Genomic DNA, 23,502 nt, shown 5'->3' with positions numbered 1-23,502 from the left:
TTACGATGTACTATCTATACATAAAAACAAGTTATTAAAAAATGTTTCCTGCGTGTTATTGATTGATACATATGTTGGAAGCATATTAATTCTTCTCGTTATTTCATTAACTAGACTAAAAAAATTGATATACAATATATTATGTTTGTATGTTATCACACAATTTCATGGTTCTCAAAAATAAATGTTCATATTATATTCTCTGTTTCAAAAATTTTAACTCAAACATGAGAGTACGACAAAAAAGTAATACATATTTAACCCAAAGAAAAGCGCTCAATATTAGGGTTTAATTTCAATTAAAAAAAAAAAAAACTTTTGTAACAAAACAATTGTGTACAAAAGTAACTAATTGCCTTTAACATTTAAACTAAAAATGCTAAAGTATTATAAAGAGCAACGAATAAAAATTCAATATTTATATACAAAATATGTAAACAGGAATAGAAAATGAAGAAACATTGTTGAAGTATTTGCTAAAATCTTTTCCCGTAATTGTGCAAATAAATGTTGAATTTGTGTGTTAACATTTCATTGTTTTCAGTACATGAAATCACCTAACTATAATATTAGTCTCAATATCTATTAAATTATTATGATTGTAACAAGAGTATATACAGTAATGTATTTGATGTTTAAATTCGATAATTTGCATAATTTCAAATTACTTTGTATACATCATCAACAATGCAACCGTGAACACGATTATTACAAAATTTAAACAGCACGATTGCTCGAAAGTAAAGTTCACGTACATGTTTCTTTCTTTCAGGTATATAATTTCTAGAATTCCACTAATCTTAACTAAAAGGGAATTATACTGAGACCTCTAAATTGTTTTTAAACATCGTAAGGAACAAAAACGAGATAAAACCGTGGCCCTTATTTTGTAAGTCTGTATCTATTAACATTTCTCTGCGACCTAGTTATCAACTTTATCTATAGAGTCACATACAAAATGTAATATATCACAAGTTTGTTATATTTCATACAAAAAAGAAATAAATGGTTGCAAAACTCATAGGTGGCATGCATTCATCTTCATACATCTACGTTAAAGGCAAAGTTATTCGGTTCACTTTGGCAGAACAATATGATTGATTGAACAAAATTTAAAGCAATGTCTATAATAATGGCAAATTTACCTGCTTCAATGTAATCGAGTTAGTACAGTCAATTCGACAAAATTGAAAGCAAAATGAACAATAAAAGCACTTTTATACTGTTCGTTATGCAATATACCGTCCACTCTACTGTCAATTTCACTGAACGAATATCATAGTTCTATCTTAACAATGTCTTCCATCTAGCTGCACTCGAAACATTGCAAATTTTGCTAAATCTACGAGCTGAATTATTTAATAAAAGACAATTAATAAAAATTACAGAATGGAAACAGTTGAATAACTAGATTTTCTATGCGATTATAAAGCACTTGTGCAAAATTATTACATCTTTTTGTTTGCTTTTCAACCTCTCAATTCTCTATCATTATCAACTATTTCACTTGTTCCTTTTATAACTTTACAATATAAAAATAGTTACTAAATTGTAAAATTAGTATTCACTCTTTTTGGACTTGTCTCTCGTACTAACATTACATATTGTTACATGTCATTAGGTGTACGCGTTATTTTATACACTTTTCGCTTAATATTCACCTAATGCTTTTGACACGAACGGGTAAAAGATTATACGAGTGCAGCTAACGAAGGAAACATAAACTTCAGAGTATAAGTTGACCGAGTGAAATGTAAACTTCAATCCTTCGACGAATTACGCGCTTTACTACGTGTTTTCGACGGTCAAGCGATCGTGTTATTGTGCATTTCCGCGAATTCTCTGGACACTTTGTAAACATAATACAAACGCTCATAGAGATCTGCTGTGCAACCGAAATCTCGTATATCATTCAACCAATACGAGGATGTGCGTCTACTGGTATCGATATACGTGACTAGGTATCCTCTATTAGGGGATTCTTGCGAGACTACCAACTTCGTATGGTCCTCGAAAAAGTTTACTTGCAACAGAGGTATCGACAATTCCATCATGATGGTCTTGTCGGTCCTCAACCACCTTCTCATTCGAGGTACAGATACATTCTTCGACTGCTTCGGCGCGGCTCGAGGTTTCTTGATTTCACCACCTTGAACACAATTCACGAACAATTTTTTACTGTCGCGTTACACCTGCGTGTAATTAATACGTAATTAAAAAATTGGAAAGAGACATGAAGTACAAGAAATGCATAAAAGTATTAGAACTGCGTGAAATCGATAGAAGTTTTCTCAGGGCAAAATTTAACGTAAATATTTACGACTTAAAATTGAACTTACCTTCGGTCATAAATTTATCCATATACTGCGTGAAACGTTGCAGTAATAGAAGTTTCTTTTGTAAAGCAGCCGGAACGTCTTCCTCTCTATGATATCTCGTTACCTCATCGTCAGTTGTCACATACTCCACTCTTCTTTGCAAATAGAAAGCATGTTTTTAAATAAATTAAACAGACAGTAAAAGAATATCGAACCCTTTGCAGTGAAAGTACAAGTACTATTATTATTATCAGAAATCTTTGAAGCCTTGAGTTCATTTTTAAAGTTTATGTTTGTACAAATCAACTTACTTGAATTCAAGTAACTTGACTTGAGATAGTAGACATCTACAATGGCTTTAATTTTTTACGAATTCTTCGTGGTTACAATTTCAATTTTCACATACAGCATTCATTTATGTCAATTTGCTTCATGTTATATAATACAATTTGCACCATTCAAAATGATAAGAAGCAGTTGAAGGAACTTAACTCTATTGAAATTTGAAAGAATATTTCAACTTAGGTAAAGGGATTTCAAATTACTTTAACTCAAGTAACTTAACTACTTCGAACAAGGCTTTGCTTTTCAACGTTTTACTCCAAAGGGTTAAAGAGAGGTACATAATGTTGGAACAAGAGGTACCAACCTTCTATCATGTGTGTAACTAATTTTCGTGTGATCGTTAAATAGAATGCTAACTGATTTGTCGGACAATTGAAAACCTAGGCCATATTTATTCGAATAATCGATCCATTTAGAAATGAACAGAGGCACAAAATCCCTTACAGGCGGATGATTACGCAACTTGTTCTTGCGTTTTATTTCCGTGATACAACTCTCTAGCGCTTGATGCATTTGCATGCTTTGCGCCAGGTACCCCATTTTTTTCTGATCCGGACAAAGAACGTTGCTTAATCTTTGCCTGAACTTAGGAATTTTTCGAAGCTTCCTGGCTAACCAGTTAATTACTTTCGATTTTTTTCGCAAACTTTTCTGAGAAAGATGCGTTTGATCTTGTTGTTGCTGCTGCTCCTGTTGTGGTTGAGATTGTTGGATCGTATGAATCTATAATCACAAGTGAAACAATATTATTCCTATTGATCAATGAGAGGAATATTGATTTTTAGAATTCGTAGCTTTCGCAAAGGCCAACTTTACCTGAGTTTTATTAAGTTTCTGATTTCTAGAACCGGTCGAGTTCAGCGATGGCGACGACATTGGGTCAATTATGGAGGGACAAGGCATTTGGAAGCAAGAGATGCGGGGTAAAGAGGCTGGTACATATTCCTTGGTGAGATAAGCGTGCTCTTTCACCCTTTCTAAAGACGGTCTGAGTTCAGGGTTCGGCTGCAGAAGCCATTTGATGAGGTCTTGCCCGTTTCGCGTCGCTATCGAGTCGTCAACCTCTCGATAATGATTGTTACATATCCTAGCGTAGGTTTCTTTCAGCGTGGCTGTGTCGAAAGGTGGTTGCCCTACCAATAGGGCGTAAAGTATGCATCCGAGCGCCCAAACATCCGCCTCATAACTGTACGCTTGCTTATACAACACTTCCGGCGCGATGTAATTCGGTGTTCCGCATATCGTCCTGTGCATACAAACGAATTATTGTAGTCTTACTTCTATAAAACGCAAAGCTATTTGTCATTCTCCAGACGTACAAAAAAATACATACACCACACTGCTCAATACTATCAGGACACGTGTTTCATTCTACGTATCAGGGATTACAAACTGAGTATTAAGTGATCTAAATTAATAAAACTTTGTTGCAAAGGTTCTTTTCATTCTACTCAATTAAATCAACAATTTAATCTTATTTAATCTAAATAATTTATTTATTGTTACCTATTGAAGGAAAGCATTTATGCGAATTGCAAGTTTATATTTCCTCCAGACTAATAATTTCTTTCTTTTCTCGGTGCAACATTAGGCGAGATTAAGGAAAACTTACACTCGTCTGCACTGGCCGTCAAGCCTTGTCGCCAGTCCGAAGTCTCCGATCTTGACGATCATACGATCCGACAGGAACATGTTACCTGGCTTCAAATCCCGATGAACAACCTTCTGAGAGTGGATGTACGCAACCCCAGTCACCATTTGTTTCATATAATACCGTGCTTCCGGCTCCGTGACTTTGCCACGGTACTTCAGCACGTGCATTAGGCTCTGTCAAACAAAAGTGACACAGTTTCAGGAGGAACGTGTCGCAATAGAATCGAGTTAACTAGGAAATCTAGGACATCTATTTTTTGGAAAACTGCTGCTATAAACTTTATGCTTGTATTATATGATATTATAATGAGAAGTTTCCTTTAAAAATGATATTTCAAATTCTCTAAAATCTGATTCAATAGAAAAATAATTACAAGTGAACATAATGTTTTCTTATTTGCATAAAAACCACTTTAAAAAGAGCTATATATACATTTTACATAACAAACACAATGAATCTTGTCCTTACTTATGTTAATCCTCTTTAATTACACCAATCGACTTAATTGCTCTAAAACCTGATTCAAACTACTTTTCTTAACGACAATGGCCACTACTTTAACGGATATCTGCTAAGGAATCTATGCACTTACAAGGATGCGAAAAATACTAACAGACCAGTTTATTTCTCGACGGCAACTGAAGGTAAACGCGCGCACGAAACCGATTCCCCATTAATTGTTCCACGAAACAATATTGTAAAGAACGAAGGGCGCACAATTTCCTGTTACGTTCGACGATGCTACATGGAGGTGTAAAGTAATTTAAACGAGGCAATTTCAACGGAAAAACTGGACTCTTCTGACCTTTGGAGCCAGCTTTGTGAATTAACTACTTCGTTCTAAAGGAAACGTCGTACCTACACGTCACGATTAATTGTTGCCTTGGTCAAGGCTAGAAACTTTTCTCGTGAACTCCCTGTTTTTCCTTCGCCACAAGGAAAATAGGAATATGCACTGTACGATAACAATTCATTATACTTTTCTTACAAACGAGTATCCACCGATTAAAATACTAACAACTAGAAACGAAATGGTAATTGTTATTTCATGATATTTTTCGACCCCTTTACGCTGTAAATTCTGTTATGTGTAATACAATATTAAGATAGAGAAGTCACAGGATCACGATTAAGGAATTAGCCGAATCATACTGAGCTTACATTATCAAAGAGTTAACGGAACGAAGAAGTATTTCAAATATTAATCCAACACTTGAACACGATGAAAAATGTCCATACAAACGTGTTTTCTATTTTATTTCGTGTACTGGATGTCTGATAGTGAATTTTATCCTCTATCGTGTCCGATTATCGAAACAGGAAATACTCAAGATGACTGACTAATTTGTACCTCAAGGCGTACACCTATCGACGCCTTACCATTGATTTATAATTACTCTTTCAATTCTCGCTTGAATTTCCTTACAATACCAAGATTTCTCACATTTAAAAAATAGACAAATGATCGTAAACGAGACAGCAAATGGTATTTACAAATAATTCCTTGAAACAGTGCTATTCATCAATCAGCCTCATTCGAATAATAATTCTAATACAAAATTCACTATATCTCGCAACAAATAGTTAAGAACAATAGTTCAACAATCCATTCAAAGTATTGTAAGCTGTATCCTCGAAAAAGATGTAGAGACCAACAAGCTATCTCGAAAGCTTGTTCAGAGCAAACGATAGAAGGTAAAGTAAAGGTTGAGAAGAACGAGGAATTCCTTCGAGCGTTCTGACGATTTCTGACACATCCAGACGCAGGTTGGGAGACGTTGAATGAGCTCTGACTGATCGGTGATCTCTCTGGCCGAGTTCTTTGGAAAAACGGATCTTTTGTCCAGCAGGTAAGCGAGCTTCTCTCATTCTTCGAATGCAACGGGGGATCGGCTCGACTCGAAAGGAGAAGGTTGGGAAATTCTTGCGAACGCCTGGAGAGAATGTATCGTAGGTGAGTGTGCAGGGACAGGTAGGTAGATATGTACACGAGACATACGATACCTTTCGGGGACAAGCTTCCAGAAGCATGTACACGTTAAGATTATCCTCGAAGTAGTGATGCAGCTGGACAACGTTCACGTGATTCAGCTCCTTATGGATCATAATCTCACGTGCAATCTACAAGGAACAGATCATTAATGTACGAGGCGCACCAAAAACTCGGGCCGTAATTGGCCACCATTTTGATGCAAGGGGATGGAGCATTTAGAAGCTCTGCGAAGCTCGCTTCGACAATTGCTTTCAGAGCTATAAAACGCGTGATGTAGAACGTACGATGATCGCTTGAAAACTGTTTCTAGAACTCTACAAAGAATATAGGTCATCTGAAAGTTGCTTAAAAGGATACTGTCTAACTTCTGATAAATTAGACTGCGTTTAGAGCAGTGTAAAGCGCGTAGGGTATTCGAGGTTCCCTTAAAACGGTGGGAAACTGGATGCCGTCACGGTTTTTTAGGTATGAAAAATGTGGAGTGCCCCGATAAACTCTTAGATTACATCAAACGGCATAAACATTTTTTTACACGCTTCTATACTTCGTACAACTTTCTACTAAGCGAAAATTATGAATAGGCATAGTCGCATTATAACACCGTTTATGTAATACAAGTTAGCGAGAATTATCGTTTCCTGAGCAGCGAGAATTTTATTAATTGTTTCGCAATTAGACGAGGATCGCGTGTTTTAGAAGTATTCAAGCGACTCCAAAAATACTTTGGAACGAGATCGAACGTCAGTTGCGTGATTTTGGATATCAAAAAAAGAATTTTACCTTTTTAACGTGGTAATCGCGTAATTTTCCGCGATATTTTGTAAAAAACGATTTCTTATTCTGTAAAAATTATTAAACGGTTACTAGAAAGGTTTTGATAATCCTATTGAACCGATAGCTGTTTGATTCTCATTCGTACGGGTATACAAACCTTTTGCATATGAATTTTTTGCATTCGATTCTTCCGAATAATCTTGCAAGCGTATTCGTTTCCATTGTTAACGTCGGTCATCAGGAACACTTTCGCGAATCCACCCTGAAAGCACACCAAAAAAACATCAATCTATCGTTAAATATCACGATTCTGTATTCTACTTTTGACCTATTGTACAGTATCGTAAGTTTTTTTTGCAAATTTCGTACTCCTTTTTTGCATATCTAAATGTTGCATAAATGCATAAGAACGAACAAGCCGCAGCTACAGTTCACCAAAATGGTTTACGCGAAACTCATTACAATTGTCGATACAAAGCGCAAAATCATACATGGTTTTGATCTGAATAATAATAAACAATTTTGTTTTATCGATTAAAGCTAGAACACGTGATGTACAGTCTTCATTAATAGGGATCGATAAATCTCGAGAAGAAGGTCAGGTAGGAAAAATAGAGGTAGGAATCGAGAAGAGGAAAATAGAGGACGGTGATAATCGCACGTTTTAAAATGAGAAATCTCGAAGTTGATTCGACAATTTCTCCTGTAACATCCGTTCGGTGCTTGCCAGAGTGAAAGGTTTCCTCCTTTAGGAACGATTGCTTTCGTTCTTCAAGAACATCTTTGAATTATCTTTTTTATTGCCTCGTCGCGGTAGATTTCACGGGGAAGAAAGTAAAAACAGACTGTGCAAAGCAACATACATGCTTTTGCTTTTGCAAATCATTTTCCTTACTTCTGAGAGGCACTCTTACTTGAAACCTGAGAAACAGTCAGCTATTTCTAGCGCTAACTCAAATATTTTTCAGATTCGCATGTTTTCAAGGTGGCCTCTCATAAGAAACTTGTAGTCACCCGTTTTCCTACCCTAATTGTCCTCGATTTTATTTAACACTAGGTTTACCAAGTCATTTTGACGCCTCTGAGAAAACTTTTCGTTAATTTTCATCAAGAAAATTATTGCTCTATTTTATGAGAATATTTTAATTAATATTTACTTACATTTATAAGACATATAATCGGAAATCTAATCTCTAATCTAATTAAAATATTCTTATAAAATACGGTAATAATTTTCTTCAAGAAAATTAACAAAAAATTTTCTTAGAGGGGTCAAAATGACCGTTGGTAAACCTAGTGTTAATAAAAAAGGTAAAAGAGGGTTAACAAGACTCATTCTTGTTGAGAGGGGGTTCCAATTTTTCCTTGCAAATTATAAATGATTTCTGATAGGTATACATATAGTGAACCTTTCTATAACACAATTAATTCGTATCGTGTTATATAGAAACCACGCTACAAGAATCTTATAAGTAAGCAAAATATAAATCAGTCCAATTCGTTCTGCGTTCTAAGAAAATTGCATTCTCAGAACATCAAGTTATGATGCATACGATTATGAAATAAAGATTTACAATTTTATTCCATACAAGATATGATTTGGTACATATATAAAATTAGGAGGGTTGTCGCAATCTTAGTTCCACGTTACATGAAAATCCTGTTAGAAAAATAGTAATCAATTTACTTCAATATAAATTCTAAATCTGTTACATTATGATTGCATCTTTTACTAGCGTTTAGAGAACGTTCAGAGGTTGCATCCAAGGAATATTGAAGAATGCAGAAGCTTCAGTGACACACATGTAAATTGTATAATAATCCATAACATTTAACATCGTTTGAGTTAGAAAACGAGGTTAGAACGCTAGGTTGCACTGTATTATCGCCGTACATGGAGTATCTTCTCCGATAAAGTCCAGTTGGAGACAAAGCATAGGCAATCTTGAAAGTTTTCCTTCGAACAATGTTTTATCTAATTTTTTTTTAATAGTACGAATAGAGATACGTTATCTTAGATACTTAGATGAATAATACAATGAAGCGGATTGCAAGTTATTGATAAATCGTTCGTCATGCTAACTGCACATGTTTTCCACCCTGGCATGCTGGCATCTGTATCATATAGTATATAGTGAATTAAATTGATCTCGCTTGCGATACTCATGAGTCACTCTACGAAAGTTGATCGATTGACATCTATAAATTTAGACGCTAATCGTATACGCTGGTACTAAACTTGAGAAATTCGCAGAAAGTTGACCAACTTTACTCTGAAGTGGTTCGCGCTAGATAATAATTAACAACAATCATATTTCAATTAAATAATATTAATATGAAACATTAATACATATTTACTATGCTTGCAAGATATATCTTATACAATATTTATAAAGCTTAGACTAAAACAAATTCTATTACAAATATCTTGAGCAATATTCAATTCGCACCTATCATACCCTAATACTTATTTGCTTACTTTTTTGTATCCTTTCAATTTCTGTTAAAAACCGACGAACGATGTTCCATTCGACGTCAAGGCGTTAACCGATGAGTAAAAATAAATTTGAGTAAATACCGTTTCCTTGTTAGATTATTGCAAATGGACACGTAATTATAATACGTAAGTATGTACACAAGTATATATGCATAGCTCTGTAAATAGGCTGGACATCGTTGGCATTTTTCCGTTCGAGAAGGGTGGCGTGTATTGGCGGGCTTGCTACCAGAATAACTCGTTCGAAAATATCCCTCGATATTACGAAAACTTGGTTTGTCGCGTCTGTGACGTCACGCGATTTAAAATTACATGTATAAGGCACGCGAGCGTTCAGATATATCGCGATCGATGCACACCTACCCTTTTCATCTGAGCGTAACCAGGTGTTCGCGAGAAAAAATATCCACACGATTTTCTCGCCAGCACGTAAAGAAAAATTCCAGCCGGATTCCAGCCGGAAGTAAAGGCGAGCGCGTCCTCGGTGCTTAGGGGGTGGATCCGCGCGCGCGACCAATTTTACTCTGGAATTGTATTTCTGGGAAACGTGGGAGGGGAACGCTGAAATAGCACCAGGGAACAAAGACCTAGAAACGTGAGAAACGGCAGGACGGGAAATTCCTGTACCGTCTAGCCGTGATCGTCACGCGATTCGAATTATCTTGAGCGTAACTGGTGACCGCTGCATTTTAATACATTTGGCCCCTGCCCACGGTCAGGAGATTCGCGTAAATTTTTTCAAGTTACGTCAAAAGCGCGATACAAACAGGGAGCCAAACTGGCTTAACTCTTAAACCTCTGACATCGTATTTTACATTCTTTATCCGGGCACGTTCGTTACAATTGTGCTACAAACGACACGGTAAATCGTTTTTATTCGTGCTCGCATTTCGTCTGGTTATTTCAGATTAGAAATAAATATTAGACGATCTAGAGACGTTCATAAATTCTCTCTCACGCGTTCTATCTGCTCTCCTATTCAAGTGATTAATTAAAGTGGATTCGTTTGTAAAACACGTAAGGGAAATCAATTTTTATATTGTAAATAGAGGAAAGAATGCATAGGAGAGTCTCCTGAAGTGGTTCCAACTTATTTCTACCGTCTAACAACGCCGATCGATTCGATTTTCTAAGGATATGCAAATAAACTAAGTAAGAAAACTAAGAAAACGCTGAAACGACGCGTAAAAAAGTTCTGCGTAAACGGAGAAGCTGTCCTATAAAAAGAACAGCCTGAAGCAAGGGTTAAAGTGTATACGCCATTTTTTGTTTTCTTTTTTTTTTTACATCTGCGTTCATTCTCCGATTCTGAATAACCCAAACAAACCGATTAAACTTTCGCTCGCCAAGATCCGTTTTACAGGGTGTCGGTTACGATCCAAATGGATTGCAAACAGTTTAAGAGAAACATTTCACGTTGAAACAGTCCGTTACCAACACTGTTATCCTCGATGAAATTGGTTTCTTTTTTCTGCTCTAACATCTTCAAACAAACGTCTTAAATATTCGATAAAACGGGACGAACACATCAGAAGAATTCAGGTCGTGCAAGAGATCCTTTTCTTTTTTAGTTACACTTCGATCACGAGTGTCTGCGAACGAGTGACTCGAAGCACATGCTTCGCTATTCTAATTCAAGCCAAAGCCTGTTACTCCCCTCGTAGGTTGATAACGTTAAAAATAACAGATTCCTATCCATTACTCACCCCTGCAATATAAACCACGTCAGCTATATATTTGTGAAAGATTCTAAATCAATTTGCGACTACATTTTCCACGGGACGTTGTATAACAAACGCGTGTACACATCTGAAACGTTTCATTCTGTACAGAACGATACAACCCATTCATCTTTCGTATGCTCTCAGGCTGAATAACGAACCCTGTTGAAGAAAGATCCGGCACGACGATGACGACAATTTTAGCGTCTTGTACTCGGTTAGTCTAACAGCTTCACGCTAAACGTCGGGGCCATTTCGAGAATAATTTATTACGAATGCTAAACGAGAGAGCCGTACGATTTCGAGCACTTACGGATAGCAGCCTATGGTAGACGTTCGTTTATTTTGAACCCTTTTAATCTTATGGCTCGATCGGGCCCATCTTTTCACCAGATACCGGTTAATTATGCGTCGACGGTTTCTTTAAGTGGAGATGCTCCCGTACAAAACCAATGGACGGGATCAGGACTCGTCACGCTGGGCAATTTACTTGGGTTCAGGTTAATTGAGACTACTTCGATAACGTAAACTTGTTAATTACTCGGTCTTGAAATATCCTATCGATTGGCAATGCTCTTGCTTATTATACAGTTAAATGAATTGAACGTAAGTAACTGGAAAGCTCTCTGCTAGCGTAGCGAACTTGTTTGTTTATTGTTGGCCAGTTTTTCAAAGAAATTCTGAAAGGTAGATTGTTTATCTCTATGTATATAGTACTGTAAAGTCGAAAGGTAAAAGGTTAATCATGAATGGTGCTCTAAAAGTACGTTCTCCACTTTACGCAACTGCATTTTAAGTAGAATGGGTCGCCTCTCGTTTCCGCTTCGATGAATTGCACCACCAGCATTTCTTTTTTTTTCAGACAAATTCTCGGCTCGCTTCTACGACACGCGCAACAGCTGCGAGAGAACGGATGCTATGTTTTTGCGACGATAAGGACAAGTATCGAATTACCCTCGCTTGAAATACGTTTTCGTTGGACGTTGCGTAGAAACGACGATTGAAAATTGGTACACGCAGCCCTAAAAATTGTCGTTAGAAGGCACGATTGGACGTGTAACGTAAAGTACCTTGAAACTAAGCGAAACAAGTGGACTGTGTCGTTTGAAAAAGTTGACTCGTGTGCAAATAAAATATCGTAAATTATTCCGGCAGTGTGAGGGCATTTCTACGCGCCTGCTTATCTAAATATGCTTATCTATTTGACAAACTGTCGCAATAGTCTCTATATATTACCTAGGGAATAAAACGAGAACGAGGCCTCAATCGCATCCTGCCTGGCTTACTCTAATTTCGTATCTTCTTCGCTTCTCTTTTATCCTGACCCGATTTTCACCGTCTAATAGATATCTCAAAATCGTCACTTTCTTCTCGACATTGCTTCTTATTTACTAAGAGTTTTATTAACTACTAAACAACTTGTTCTGATAATTCAGTACTTTCTAAGCATACGTTTATAGTTTAATTAAAGTTAAACATTAACTGCCAATATAACTATATCAGCGTTTCTCATTAGAATTGCACAGAGAAATTTTGATAATAAACGTGTTATATTTTGCGTAGGTAATAACGTTAAATGAGACACCCTGTACATGTGTCCATCGTAGCGAAAGGGTTATGATGCAAAAAGAGAATGGGCCGTAGATAAAATGATTTCTTTACAATCGAATCGGTAAGGTACATGCATTCTTTAGAAACCGGTCGCGGGAATTTTCTCCTTGGGATCGGTGCATATAGACGATCAACGCGTAAAACCTTTACACCATCGATAGAAAAGAGACTCCCTAAGCGTGAAGCCAAATGGGCTTCGTATGACAACTTGTCGTGTCGGAAATCGGACAAGGTTAACGAATCGCAATGCTCTTTCCTTCGCGTAACACAATCTGCACGCCCTGTACAACGTCTGCTAGACGAATGGTAATAAAAATCAGATACACGTTAAGTAATACCAGACTGCGAGGTGATATACAAATTTTAATACTTTTTTCTTATCCAATCCATAGCGTAGAAATAGCTTTTTTCATGGTGCACTTTTAATAACATACCTTGCAATAAATAAGCGTAATTATAAGAAAATGGAATACGGATTTAGAACAATCTTTTTAAACATTACATTTCTCTGAAACTGAATGCGTGTACGTTAATAAAATGACTTTTATCATTGTGCATACGATATTCATCGGAGGTTAATAAACTCGAACAGTTTGTATTCGTTTTCTAGCTCTTCTAACGTCTGGCGTGTTGAAATCTGGCATGATCGCATGGTTGTATTTAAATCAAATGACCCAGCAAACCTAGAAACGGACCGCTGTAACATTACGATCGTCTAGAACGAATTAAGCGTCTCATAAATTTGCATTTGAATTTACTATCTTATACACCTCGTTATACGCGCATTGTGCAACTATAAAATCGCGCACAGGTGGTCCTTTTACACGCATTATCGTTTGGTTTCATGAGAATGTTAATTTTACTTCAACACTTGAAAGCTTGAATAAATTCAAATTTACATAGACATATCGACTCATTAATTACAATTTACAATATTGTATTAACTATAAAAAGTAGTACCCGAATCATCCGAAAGGTTACATCGTTACACTTCAATTAAATCGAAAGAAGAATTTAATTTCACTTTCACACTTTCTTACATCCGCATCTTTTCGTTTTGACACCTCTTATCTTCTTTAAAAGATAGACGAAAAAGCACAACGTAAACGCTACAGTAAGGGTTATCATAAATTCCATACGACTGACATTTCAATAGGCACGATACGATACATCCACGGCCCTCTATGCAACGTTAAGTGGAAAATGTATATAAAGTTCGCTGAATGCATTAAAAGCGTTTTTCAATTATCGATTCTGGTAATCGATAATAAGGACACATGTTTGTCTAACTGGGTCAGAATATTTATATTGCGAAGGGCAGGAATTATATTTATATAGCTTCGTTAATAAATAAGAGGTTCGCCACTCCATTATTTTTGAGGTCTTAGTTTCATGATATTTTTCAACCTGTCGTGTATAAATGTGGCCACTTTTTTCCTTGTTAACCAACTCTGAGATGTCCTCTAGTTGGTAATTGATCCTATCGGTTCTTCATTTTTTTAATTAAATGCACATCGTTCGGTTACTACATTTTTTTATGAATTTGTTTACGACAATTGAGTGAAGAAACATAAAATGGAGAAGAATACAGTAATACGAAACTCTGTCGGTAAATTGGATACCCAACTACCGACGTTACAAATATTTTAAGCATTAATGTACGAAAGACCAATTATGTGCATTTATTAAAGTATGCTAAGGCATAATATCGAACAGTAATCTTTCAAACCAAAGCAGATAACTAATACTTAACTACCATATTTACATTAACAAAATCTACTAGATTACTAAATAGAGAAAGAAAGAAAGAAATAAGTTTCATGCTCAGAGTGGAGTATAAAGTTGCAAGGGAATTTTCAATCACATCATATTTCTATTTCTCTGAAGGTTGCAAAGAAAAAGCACAGCACAGAATGTGGTTCTACATCACTATTTCCAAGAACGATCAAAGATGATTCAAATAAAGGAATGTATGGACGTAGAGTATGATGTTTGTTCCGCAGAATCGTTAATTATCGGTTCCGTACACGGAAAGGAAGTGGTTCCTCATGGAAATATGAATGAAAATATTGTCTATTAAAAAGTATTAATAAATAATAAGGAAACCGATGACTAATTAGCTGTTAAAGCGTATAAGAAAGAAGAAAGAAAGCGCATTCTGCTTAATGATGCGTTTTATCATCGAATAATAGCGGATAGAAAGAATTTTAATGGCGACACTTGTACAGGGACAATTTAAGACACCAGAGATAATAAATTATGGCGATTTAATTGGATCGTACGCATTGCTGCTCTTTGTACGATTTACAGTAAAAAAATTAATTCCCAGGGAAGTACCATCTATGAAATTAATTTAATAGATACGAGGAACTCCATCTTGTATGGAAATGATGTGAACTGCATATTTTATGCATGTGAAACGCCTATGAAGAAAAAAAAAAAGGGAAGTACGCGAGAAAGGCACGAGCAAGGAGGGACAGAGAAAGGAAAGGAAGGGGCCCATCCGTTGAACTTATCCTCGTGGTTACACCGAGGAACCCAAGATGTCATTGACATGTCTGTGCACACGTGTACGTTTGCGCGCGCGTTATAAAGATAAAATGGATAAAAGGTCTTCCGTACAGTTACGAATAATTTCTACCGTAACATATGTATATAGAGTTGTAGCTCTAACGTGCGACATCAAGTTTCACTCATCTATGACAACACAATGAAGAAAAAGTTTAAAGATTTTTACCGAAAAGTTCCAATTATTGACTATGACTACTGACTACGTACATTTTACTCCTTGACAAACGCCATGTACATATTTCTTGGTAGACCAATATCCCCGCGGTATCTCTAGAAGCGCAGAATGCATTATTCAGCATAGTCGCAATTAACCGACGATTCAATATAAATCCCCATGAGTTAAGATCGTTATCAATTAAGCTAGGGACACGTCCAATCTCCACAATAAAACCCGTAAGCTCGTAGCTTTTACCCTATTGTCTGCGATCATATATTCACTTTACACTTCCCAACGTTATTTGCAATCTGGATCTTTTACTTTCGCACCGTCCCAGGCTTCGAAACGATCTGCAAAGATTCAACGGCATTTAATCAACGTCCTTACTACGTTACATGGTTAATTATTCGCAGGCGTGTATTTAAGAAACAATTCGAACGAAAACAAAAATCGTCTCACAAAACTTGTCCCATAAAAGATCCAGACTGCTATCGTTGGAGGAGGGTTAAGGTGGGATCGCGGAACAGGTTGTTTAAACACGTACGCGTATGCAGTCGGACAGAAATAATCGAGATAACAATGCAGACTCATCTGCTGGACAGGCATGACAAAAAAAGAAAGGGAGGAAAATATCAGAGGTGAATGTCGATGGGTCAGCCGTCGTACAGCAAGTGTAACAGATAGCTCGATTTCTAACATAAGGTGCATGTTGGATGAAGCGTGTAACGTCCAAGCAACCTGGTGCCGGATAATCGGGATGACGAAACGGCGACCGGTTTTCTTGGGCAGAGGATACAGTTCGAGAGTACATCCTCTGAAGCGATCCGTCTCTCTCTTTCCTCTTTCTCATTGACGAGAAGCCGTGGAAAGTCGCATCTTGCCACCGATCGATTCGCAGCCGACCAGAGAGACCAGTGGAACACTTCCTCTGGGCCGTGAATCGATACTGATCGTCGCGCACCGTCGCTCTTCAGATATTTTCGGAATCTACAACGAATTTCGCTTGCCAAATGTCACGGAATCACTGTGCCAGGACCACGCGGAAGAACGTGTTACATAATACAACAGGTCAAACCAGTGACACGCTTCGAAAGCTTGGGAATCGATCCTTTTTTTTCCACAGGGTGTCCGCTTAAATGAGTCATGAAATTGTTGGGATCGTTTGGTAGGCTGTAGGCGAAGAGAAAAAGTTACTGGTTGAAGTTCGCGCATTTTTAATGACCAACGTCATTAACGTGTGAATTAGAAAAGAAAATGCGTAACAGATTTAAAATTCTAAAGAACTATGAAAATTAGAATAAAACGAATAATTTGTAGTTAGTAGAAGTTACTATTTTGTATGTTCCACTTCGTTTCTCGTCACAAACCGTGGCTTTGTGCTCGTTTGGTATTACTGGTCACGATTAAACACTTTAACAAGCTCAAATCTTAGGAGACATTATCTCACAGGCGTGTTACGCGTGCTAAATGAACCAGACAATTCTATTTCAACGTATATACATTTAACTGCTCGCTTGTTAAGCGAGGGTCTTAAATTCTAAGTTGCTTTACGACAAATATTTAAGGTTCACGCAACAAAGTGTGTATCTTGTCCTTTCGTGCAAGTTTATAAACGGAAACTATTCGAAACTATGACCATAAATTAAAATTTCGTTTCAATGGAACCGTAAAATAATGGATACCTGATTCTAAGAATTTATGATCAGTTTTACGTTCCTCTAGAAATGTACATAAAATATGTAAACGAACGATATAAAACTTTGAATAACTTAAAATTTTGAATAACTATAAAATCGTTCTATTGATTAATCATATTCGTAATTAAATGTAAAATTCAATCTAATTTCAGAACGAAAATCTTGCAATTGTTACCTCTGTCTCAAAACAAGTATCAACAGTAGTTGTTTTTACAGCCGCTTTCATGTTTGTAGATTATTTCATTTAATAGCCTCATAAAAAGCAGAATGTTTTGATGATACTTCACATTGAAGCGAACATAATTCTTCTGAGAAAAATTTTAAAATACTAAATGCGTATACCGTTGATATTTACCGTAACACTAGAACTAAAGATCGATGAAAGTTCAATTTGTTTTCAAACATACTGAAAAATAATATTTACAGAAAAATGTTCCAATTTCACAAAATTTTACTTCACGTCGCAGATTTTCTCCTTTTTTTCTAATAGTTCCTTCCGGTTGCCACAAGTTTTCTAAGAAATAAGTCTCTAGTGACCGAATGTTCCTTCAACGGTCACATTAAAATTCTTGTAATACGAAAACGAGAGGCACGTGATTCACTTCTTACAATTTGTCTCTCCTACCCTTCTTTCTCAATGTTCATCTACGAACTTGTGAGTTCATAAATTATCTGAAAGGCTAGCTGCTAATGAAATCCGCTGTACCTAGGAAATTAGTAAGCTAGGGGAAGGGAAAAATAGAGATCCAAGGGTAAGGCTGAATCATCAGTCGTGCAAGACGTTCAAACCTAAATATCCTAAGTCTATTTGCAGTGACTAATACGTGTACACGCACACGCACACGCGCATGTACACGCAGTCGGTATATTTCAATATACTGGTTATAAAATAACATTACTCATTGTCGGTCAAACTAATTTCGTTTCCGAAATACACGTGTTTTGTAATCAAATGTATGATCACAATTAACTTTGGACTACAAACGTCATCTAAAACTGTGGTGATCCATTTATAAATTACGTTGGATTCGTAATCAGTTATAAAGATCTATATACAATTCTCAAAATTCTAAATATTAAAGGAAAACCAGCAAAGGTTTTAAATATTGTTATGGAATGTATCGCGAATAAGAAACTTTTTAAAAAAATGACGATGTGCCTATGTCTCGATCCGCCATTTTTTCCAATTGAACATACAAGTGAGCAAAAATTGCGAAAATAATCATGGCCAGAAAGAATGATTTAAAGTTCATCTGATATTTATATCAGCAGGAAAATATGAACCTTGAATGCTGAATATAACTTTCATAACAATTAGAGCGGGTAGCACGCGTAAACAGTTACTACTAACCTTAATATCGACGCGTATATCGTAAACTTAAACAGTAACCAACAACGAGTATTATGAATTACACGATATTCTCAATGTTACTAGACAGGAACAGCTATTACACCTCGAAATATACTTTTGCCCATGAAATCAGTCGTTGTTGTAATTTCCTGACTATTTTCTAACATTTTGTATAACATATCTCATTTACAAACTTGTGTATTATACATGCCTTCACTTTCGATTTCCTTCTTGTTCGTTAATAGTAACCTATGTTGATAAATAATATTGATAAACTTAAACAACTATTAATTTAATTACTATATGCAAACAACAGTAAGAAGAAAGTGAACGGAATGGTAAATTTTAATTGTTTGCACCAGTAAAAGTAAAGTTACACGTGTGCAACGGTATTACTTAACACCCGAGCACGCGAATTCCTTAATAACTCTACAGTTCCTACGTTTCAAGATGTCATTCCTCCCGCGAAAAACGGGACCTTCAAGCAACTGTACGAACTTCACGTGCACGCGCTAATACGACTTTTACCGCGTGCACAGTAAAAATTCAAATATTCGAAGCGAAGTATGTAGAAATGTAGGTCAACGTGAAAAGGATAATCGATAAACATCTTGATTGCTTAAAATATGAAGCATTTTTCATTATAGTAAAATATCTTGCAAGATAATCATCGAATAATATCTTACTTGTGCATGTACGTTTAGAAGCGATTCTATTCCTAATGAAGAATTAAAAGTGGGAAACAGTGTTAAATGTTTATTGTGGAACTTTAACTCGAGCTTGATAAGTTCATATATATATAATTATTTATGAGTAAACATAAATGTCTATCGATAATTCATGCTTGCGTTGTAAATTATGCAAAAAAAAAGACAAAGATAAACAGTTCGAAAATATTTTTGCAAGTTTTAAGTTTTAAGTCCAACGAATTCGAATATATTCCAATAGTATTCAAATATAATCATCAAAGTGAATGCCTAGTTAGCATAGGTCGAAAAACATTCTGTTTCGAAACCGTTTATAATCTGTTTACAATATGTTTCGAAACAAAATGTTTTTCACCCTATATTCTATACGCAATACTATTGACTGCAGAATTTTATTCGAATAGTATCGTGACTATGTAATAATAGTTCGAATTATATTGAATTTTACGCAATAAACATAGACAAAGACATAATATTTTCAGATACAACAGTATAAATACAAATATAGCATAGAATATTAACGTTTCGAAACTGTTTCTAACCTATCTCTAACCTATTTCGAAGCAAGCTATTCCTCAGTCTGTCTCTAGTAAATACGAAGCAAAAAAATCCTTAAAAATACGAAAAAAATAGCAAATGTCTATCTACGTATATACACGCATACATGCGCATGTTTTTTACCTTGCCAAGAAATTGCCCTTTGTAATAAGCGTTCCCTTGAACCGGATCAACAACGTAATCCAACTCCTCCTCCGCGGAATTGTTCCACGAGGACGTGGACGGGCCCGCCGTGATCACGCTCGTGGTCCTTATCAAAGACGGGGCGGTATTCCCAAGGCGACTTCCGCTGACCGAAGATGTAACGTTACCGGTGCTGGTCGTCGTGGTGGCTGTGGCGACGTTGTTCGTCGACAAGGAGGCATCCTGCACGTTGTTGTTGTCCCCTCTGGAGGACAGTTGCGCGGACGACGCGTAAATAAGCGTAGAAGTGCGCGTGGTCATGCAAGTCGCTGTCTCCTCGTCGTTCCTGTAACCGTTCACGCCATTCTCCTTAGGCGAGTCAAGAAGGCAGCTAGGATGCGACGAGTACGCGGAAAGGTCCACGTCCAAGGGTAACGAGGACGCGCCCGGTTTTCGATTCTTCCGACGCACCAGACTCTGCAAGGACGCGGAACCCTTCGAAAAGCTTTGTCGCGGTCGATCGTTGACCGAGCCAGCGCTACCACCAGCTGATTCGATCTTTCGCTTCGAACACTCGGACTCCGGAATGGTCGTCTCGTTGCTGCCCTCCTGACAACGAGCAACGACCCCCGTCTCCAAGAAACGGCAGGCAGCCGTTTCGGTATGCAGTTCGCCGGGCATCGTCTCCAGGAGGAAACTCTTGCTAGTCGTTTCGTATTCCCTCGGTGGCGATGAACTCCCGACGTCCACCTCGAGCGTGTTCGACGGTAACATGCTCCTCTTGTCCTGCGCTCTCGTTCAACGACAGCCTCGCAACGCAAGATACTCGCTCGTTACTTTTTCCACTGGAAATCAATTATTCAGCGCACACTGAACGGAGCGACGCGGCTTCTCTCCTTCCCCGATCTGGCCAGCGCGTTTTCCCGAAAACTTGTACGCTATGACTTCGCGTGCGGTCGTTTCGCGGGGTGTCATGTTATATTCGATTTTGGCATCTGACACGGACGACGCCTACTCCTTGACATCCATGGCACATGTGCACCGATGAGATTGCTCGATAACGGCGTCGCGACATTAAATACCCTATCCTCGAGCAAATCGTTCCGTTTATCGCGACTAGAACCTCCGTTTAATTTACTTAAACACGAATACGGAGCTCATCGAGATGCGTACTGAGCGTGCAACGTTGCCGATGGAACGAAACGCACGCGTTCTCTTATCAGAGGTAAATCAGCAACGAAACGACATACCACAACCGCTCAACCAGCCGAATCGTCACTGTTCCACGCGCACCGACCGAGCGACCGACACCCTCGGTTTCTGCTCCCCCTCCTTTCTCCCACTATCGCCATTTCCACCACCTGAGCCACTCAGTGCCGTCGATAAAATCTAGCCTTTTTGACACACACACACACAGTTTCTTCTATTAAAAACGCAACCTTTGTGAAATTACTGTTATCCACCTGTGCATCTCACAACAATACATTTTATGTCTTATATATTATAAAAGAAAAAGATATTTCTTTTAACTTGTAATCATTTACCCGTTACTAAAACACTAATAATTGTGCTGCATTTATGAATTAAATTAAATATACTTTTGAAGAATATTTCTTCTATCAAAGTTAAATTTCTCTTGTTAAGTGTATATCTGATTATGCTGCATTTAATAATCCGAAGTAAAATATATTTTCAGTTGACAACAATTTTGCAGGTGTAATGTCTCAGTAACGAAAGAAGATACCATTTTTACACCATTTATTCCGGCAGTATATCTTGATAACGTCAAAATAGCGTAAAAACATCCTTGAAACGGCAAGCCGTGGGAAAGTGCATTGTTTTCAATGTCGTGTAAAAAGGAAACACGAGCGTCGTCGCACTGTTCTTCTGCCTGCAGAAAGGAAGTTGTTTAATTTAAAACGCGCATGCATTCTCATGGAGATGTCTAAATTATCAGCTACTTTTCAATTTCTAACGTCTCCTAACACTTTCTAAAAATGCATACAATAAATATTAAACAACATATGCTATTAATATATTAAAACCTCATATACCTCATTTACGTTGATATTATGGTAAATTTCCACTTGCAAATTGTTGTTTTTCAGATAACTGTCGAAATTTGTATCTTATTACTATGTGATCGTAAAGTTTTAATAAAGAAATGTAGTAAAATTTGAAGTTATATTGGATAACGAAGAATTAATAAATGAAGCCGTGATTAAGAACAAGTTCAACGCTTGTATTTACATACTTTAACCCGTAATAAGGGTGGCAAGTAATAGAACGTTACGGCCCTGATTCTACTATTTGCTCCGTTGTCCTCGTGTTCAATCTGCTTACTTCTTTCCGCTTGTTCGCTTCTGTTATGCCTTCTCTGTCCCTCTTCTTTTCCGTACCAGAATTCTGCTGCCGTCAAACAGAGAACACGCATCGTCCCATCATGTGTATTCGGTCATTCACACAAGGTATACCTGTTCCAACATTTGAGATGCGCTAAGTGCATATCTAAATATAGGAACGGTATAGCAAGGAAGACTTACCCATAGAATCTAAAGCAACGATATCATATGTTTCACAAACTGCACCCCTTCTACCAGCATTTAACACTTGTTCGGTGTTTCAGGAATTTCCGTACAGTTGATACGGAAATATACTTACAGTAGCAACCACAGCAATTGAATGCAATGAAATTTCGAATAATATTTTGTATAAATGGAAGTGGATTTATATATAAAGCTCCCACAATCTATGATAGTATACTTTGCAAATACTTCTGTACAGACATAACATGATAATATCTCTATTTGACAGAATGCTAATGAACACTAACTACATTTATTCTAATTATGATCAATTTTGTCTTCACTCTCGTTACTTTCTTTCTTCCTAACTTCTGTATTTTCCATCTTCCTAACTTCTAAATACGTAACGCGCGCCTTGACGAAGAACACGGCTTGCATACCCCTAAATTCGACTGTAAATGAATTAGTTTATTTTAATGAACTTTAAATACTACTGAATCATAATTTCATTTCTAAATGTATAAAACTATTGCGAAAACAAGCTTGTAAGTAAATTAATATTATTTAAACTATAATTTTGTGTCGGAACAACGATAGTAATATATATACGCTTATCTCGTCCAACAGAAAGTATAGTTCAGCGCTTTAAGCGATAAAACTTTAAAATTTTTTCTTTAAATACGTATGCATTTATATAATAAATATTAATGCTGAACAGTAGTAAAAACTTTTTGTAACATAATTCTGCATATCTACATTTTCACTGTTTACCGTGCGTTAAAGAATTTCTAATATCGCGCACTATTGAATGCATTATCATTTTAAATATTTTAAGCTTAACAAAATTACGCTTAGACTACAAACTTTTTAAATATCAATAAGTCGAGCGCACCACCTGCT

The 23,502-nt window shown here is 36.8% G+C and overlaps 1 protein-coding gene and 1 long non-coding RNA gene across 4 annotated transcripts; both read right to left on the bottom strand.

Annotated features, from left to right (window-relative positions):
* Positions 1 to 363: 363 nt before the first annotated feature.
* On the bottom strand, positions 364 to 20,851 carry LOC143426729 (serine/threonine-protein kinase PLK1). 2 transcript variants are annotated; one of them, XM_076900348.1, is made up of 8 exons: positions 20,078 to 20,851; positions 7,242 to 7,346; positions 6,322 to 6,438; positions 4,276 to 4,490; positions 3,480 to 3,909; positions 2,968 to 3,386; positions 2,340 to 2,473; positions 364 to 2,149 (listed from the first exon to the last, which is right to left on the bottom strand). In XM_076900348.1, exons 1-8 carry the CDS (start codon positions 20,849 to 20,851, stop codon positions 1,806 to 1,808), a joined length of 2,538 nt encoding a protein of 845 aa, XP_076756463.1. In that variant the 3' UTR covers positions 364 to 1,805. The 2 variants fall into 2 exon arrangements, with proteins under 2 accessions (XP_076756463.1, XP_076756464.1); XM_076900349.1 differs by having other exon boundaries at positions 2,340 to 2,470.
* A 527-nt stretch (positions 20,852 to 21,378) lies between these two features.
* LOC143426735 (uncharacterized) lies at positions 21,379 to 22,787 on the bottom strand. 2 transcript variants are annotated; one of them, XR_013102182.1, is made up of 3 exons: positions 22,621 to 22,787; positions 22,332 to 22,551; positions 21,379 to 21,471 (listed from the first exon to the last, which is right to left on the bottom strand). It is a non-coding gene; the product is annotated as an uncharacterized LOC143426735 (long non-coding RNA). The 2 variants fall into 2 exon arrangements; XR_013102183.1 differs by having other exon boundaries at positions 21,446 to 21,627.
* Positions 22,788 to 23,502: the final 715 nt, after the last annotated feature.

This window comes from Xylocopa sonorina, chromosome 9 (assembly GCF_050948175.1).
Source record: "Xylocopa sonorina isolate GNS202 chromosome 9, iyXylSono1_principal, whole genome shotgun sequence".
Classification (NCBI taxonomy): Eukaryota; Metazoa; Arthropoda; class Insecta; order Hymenoptera; family Apidae; genus Xylocopa; species Xylocopa sonorina.
This window is presented reverse-complemented; position numbering and strand designations above follow the sequence as displayed.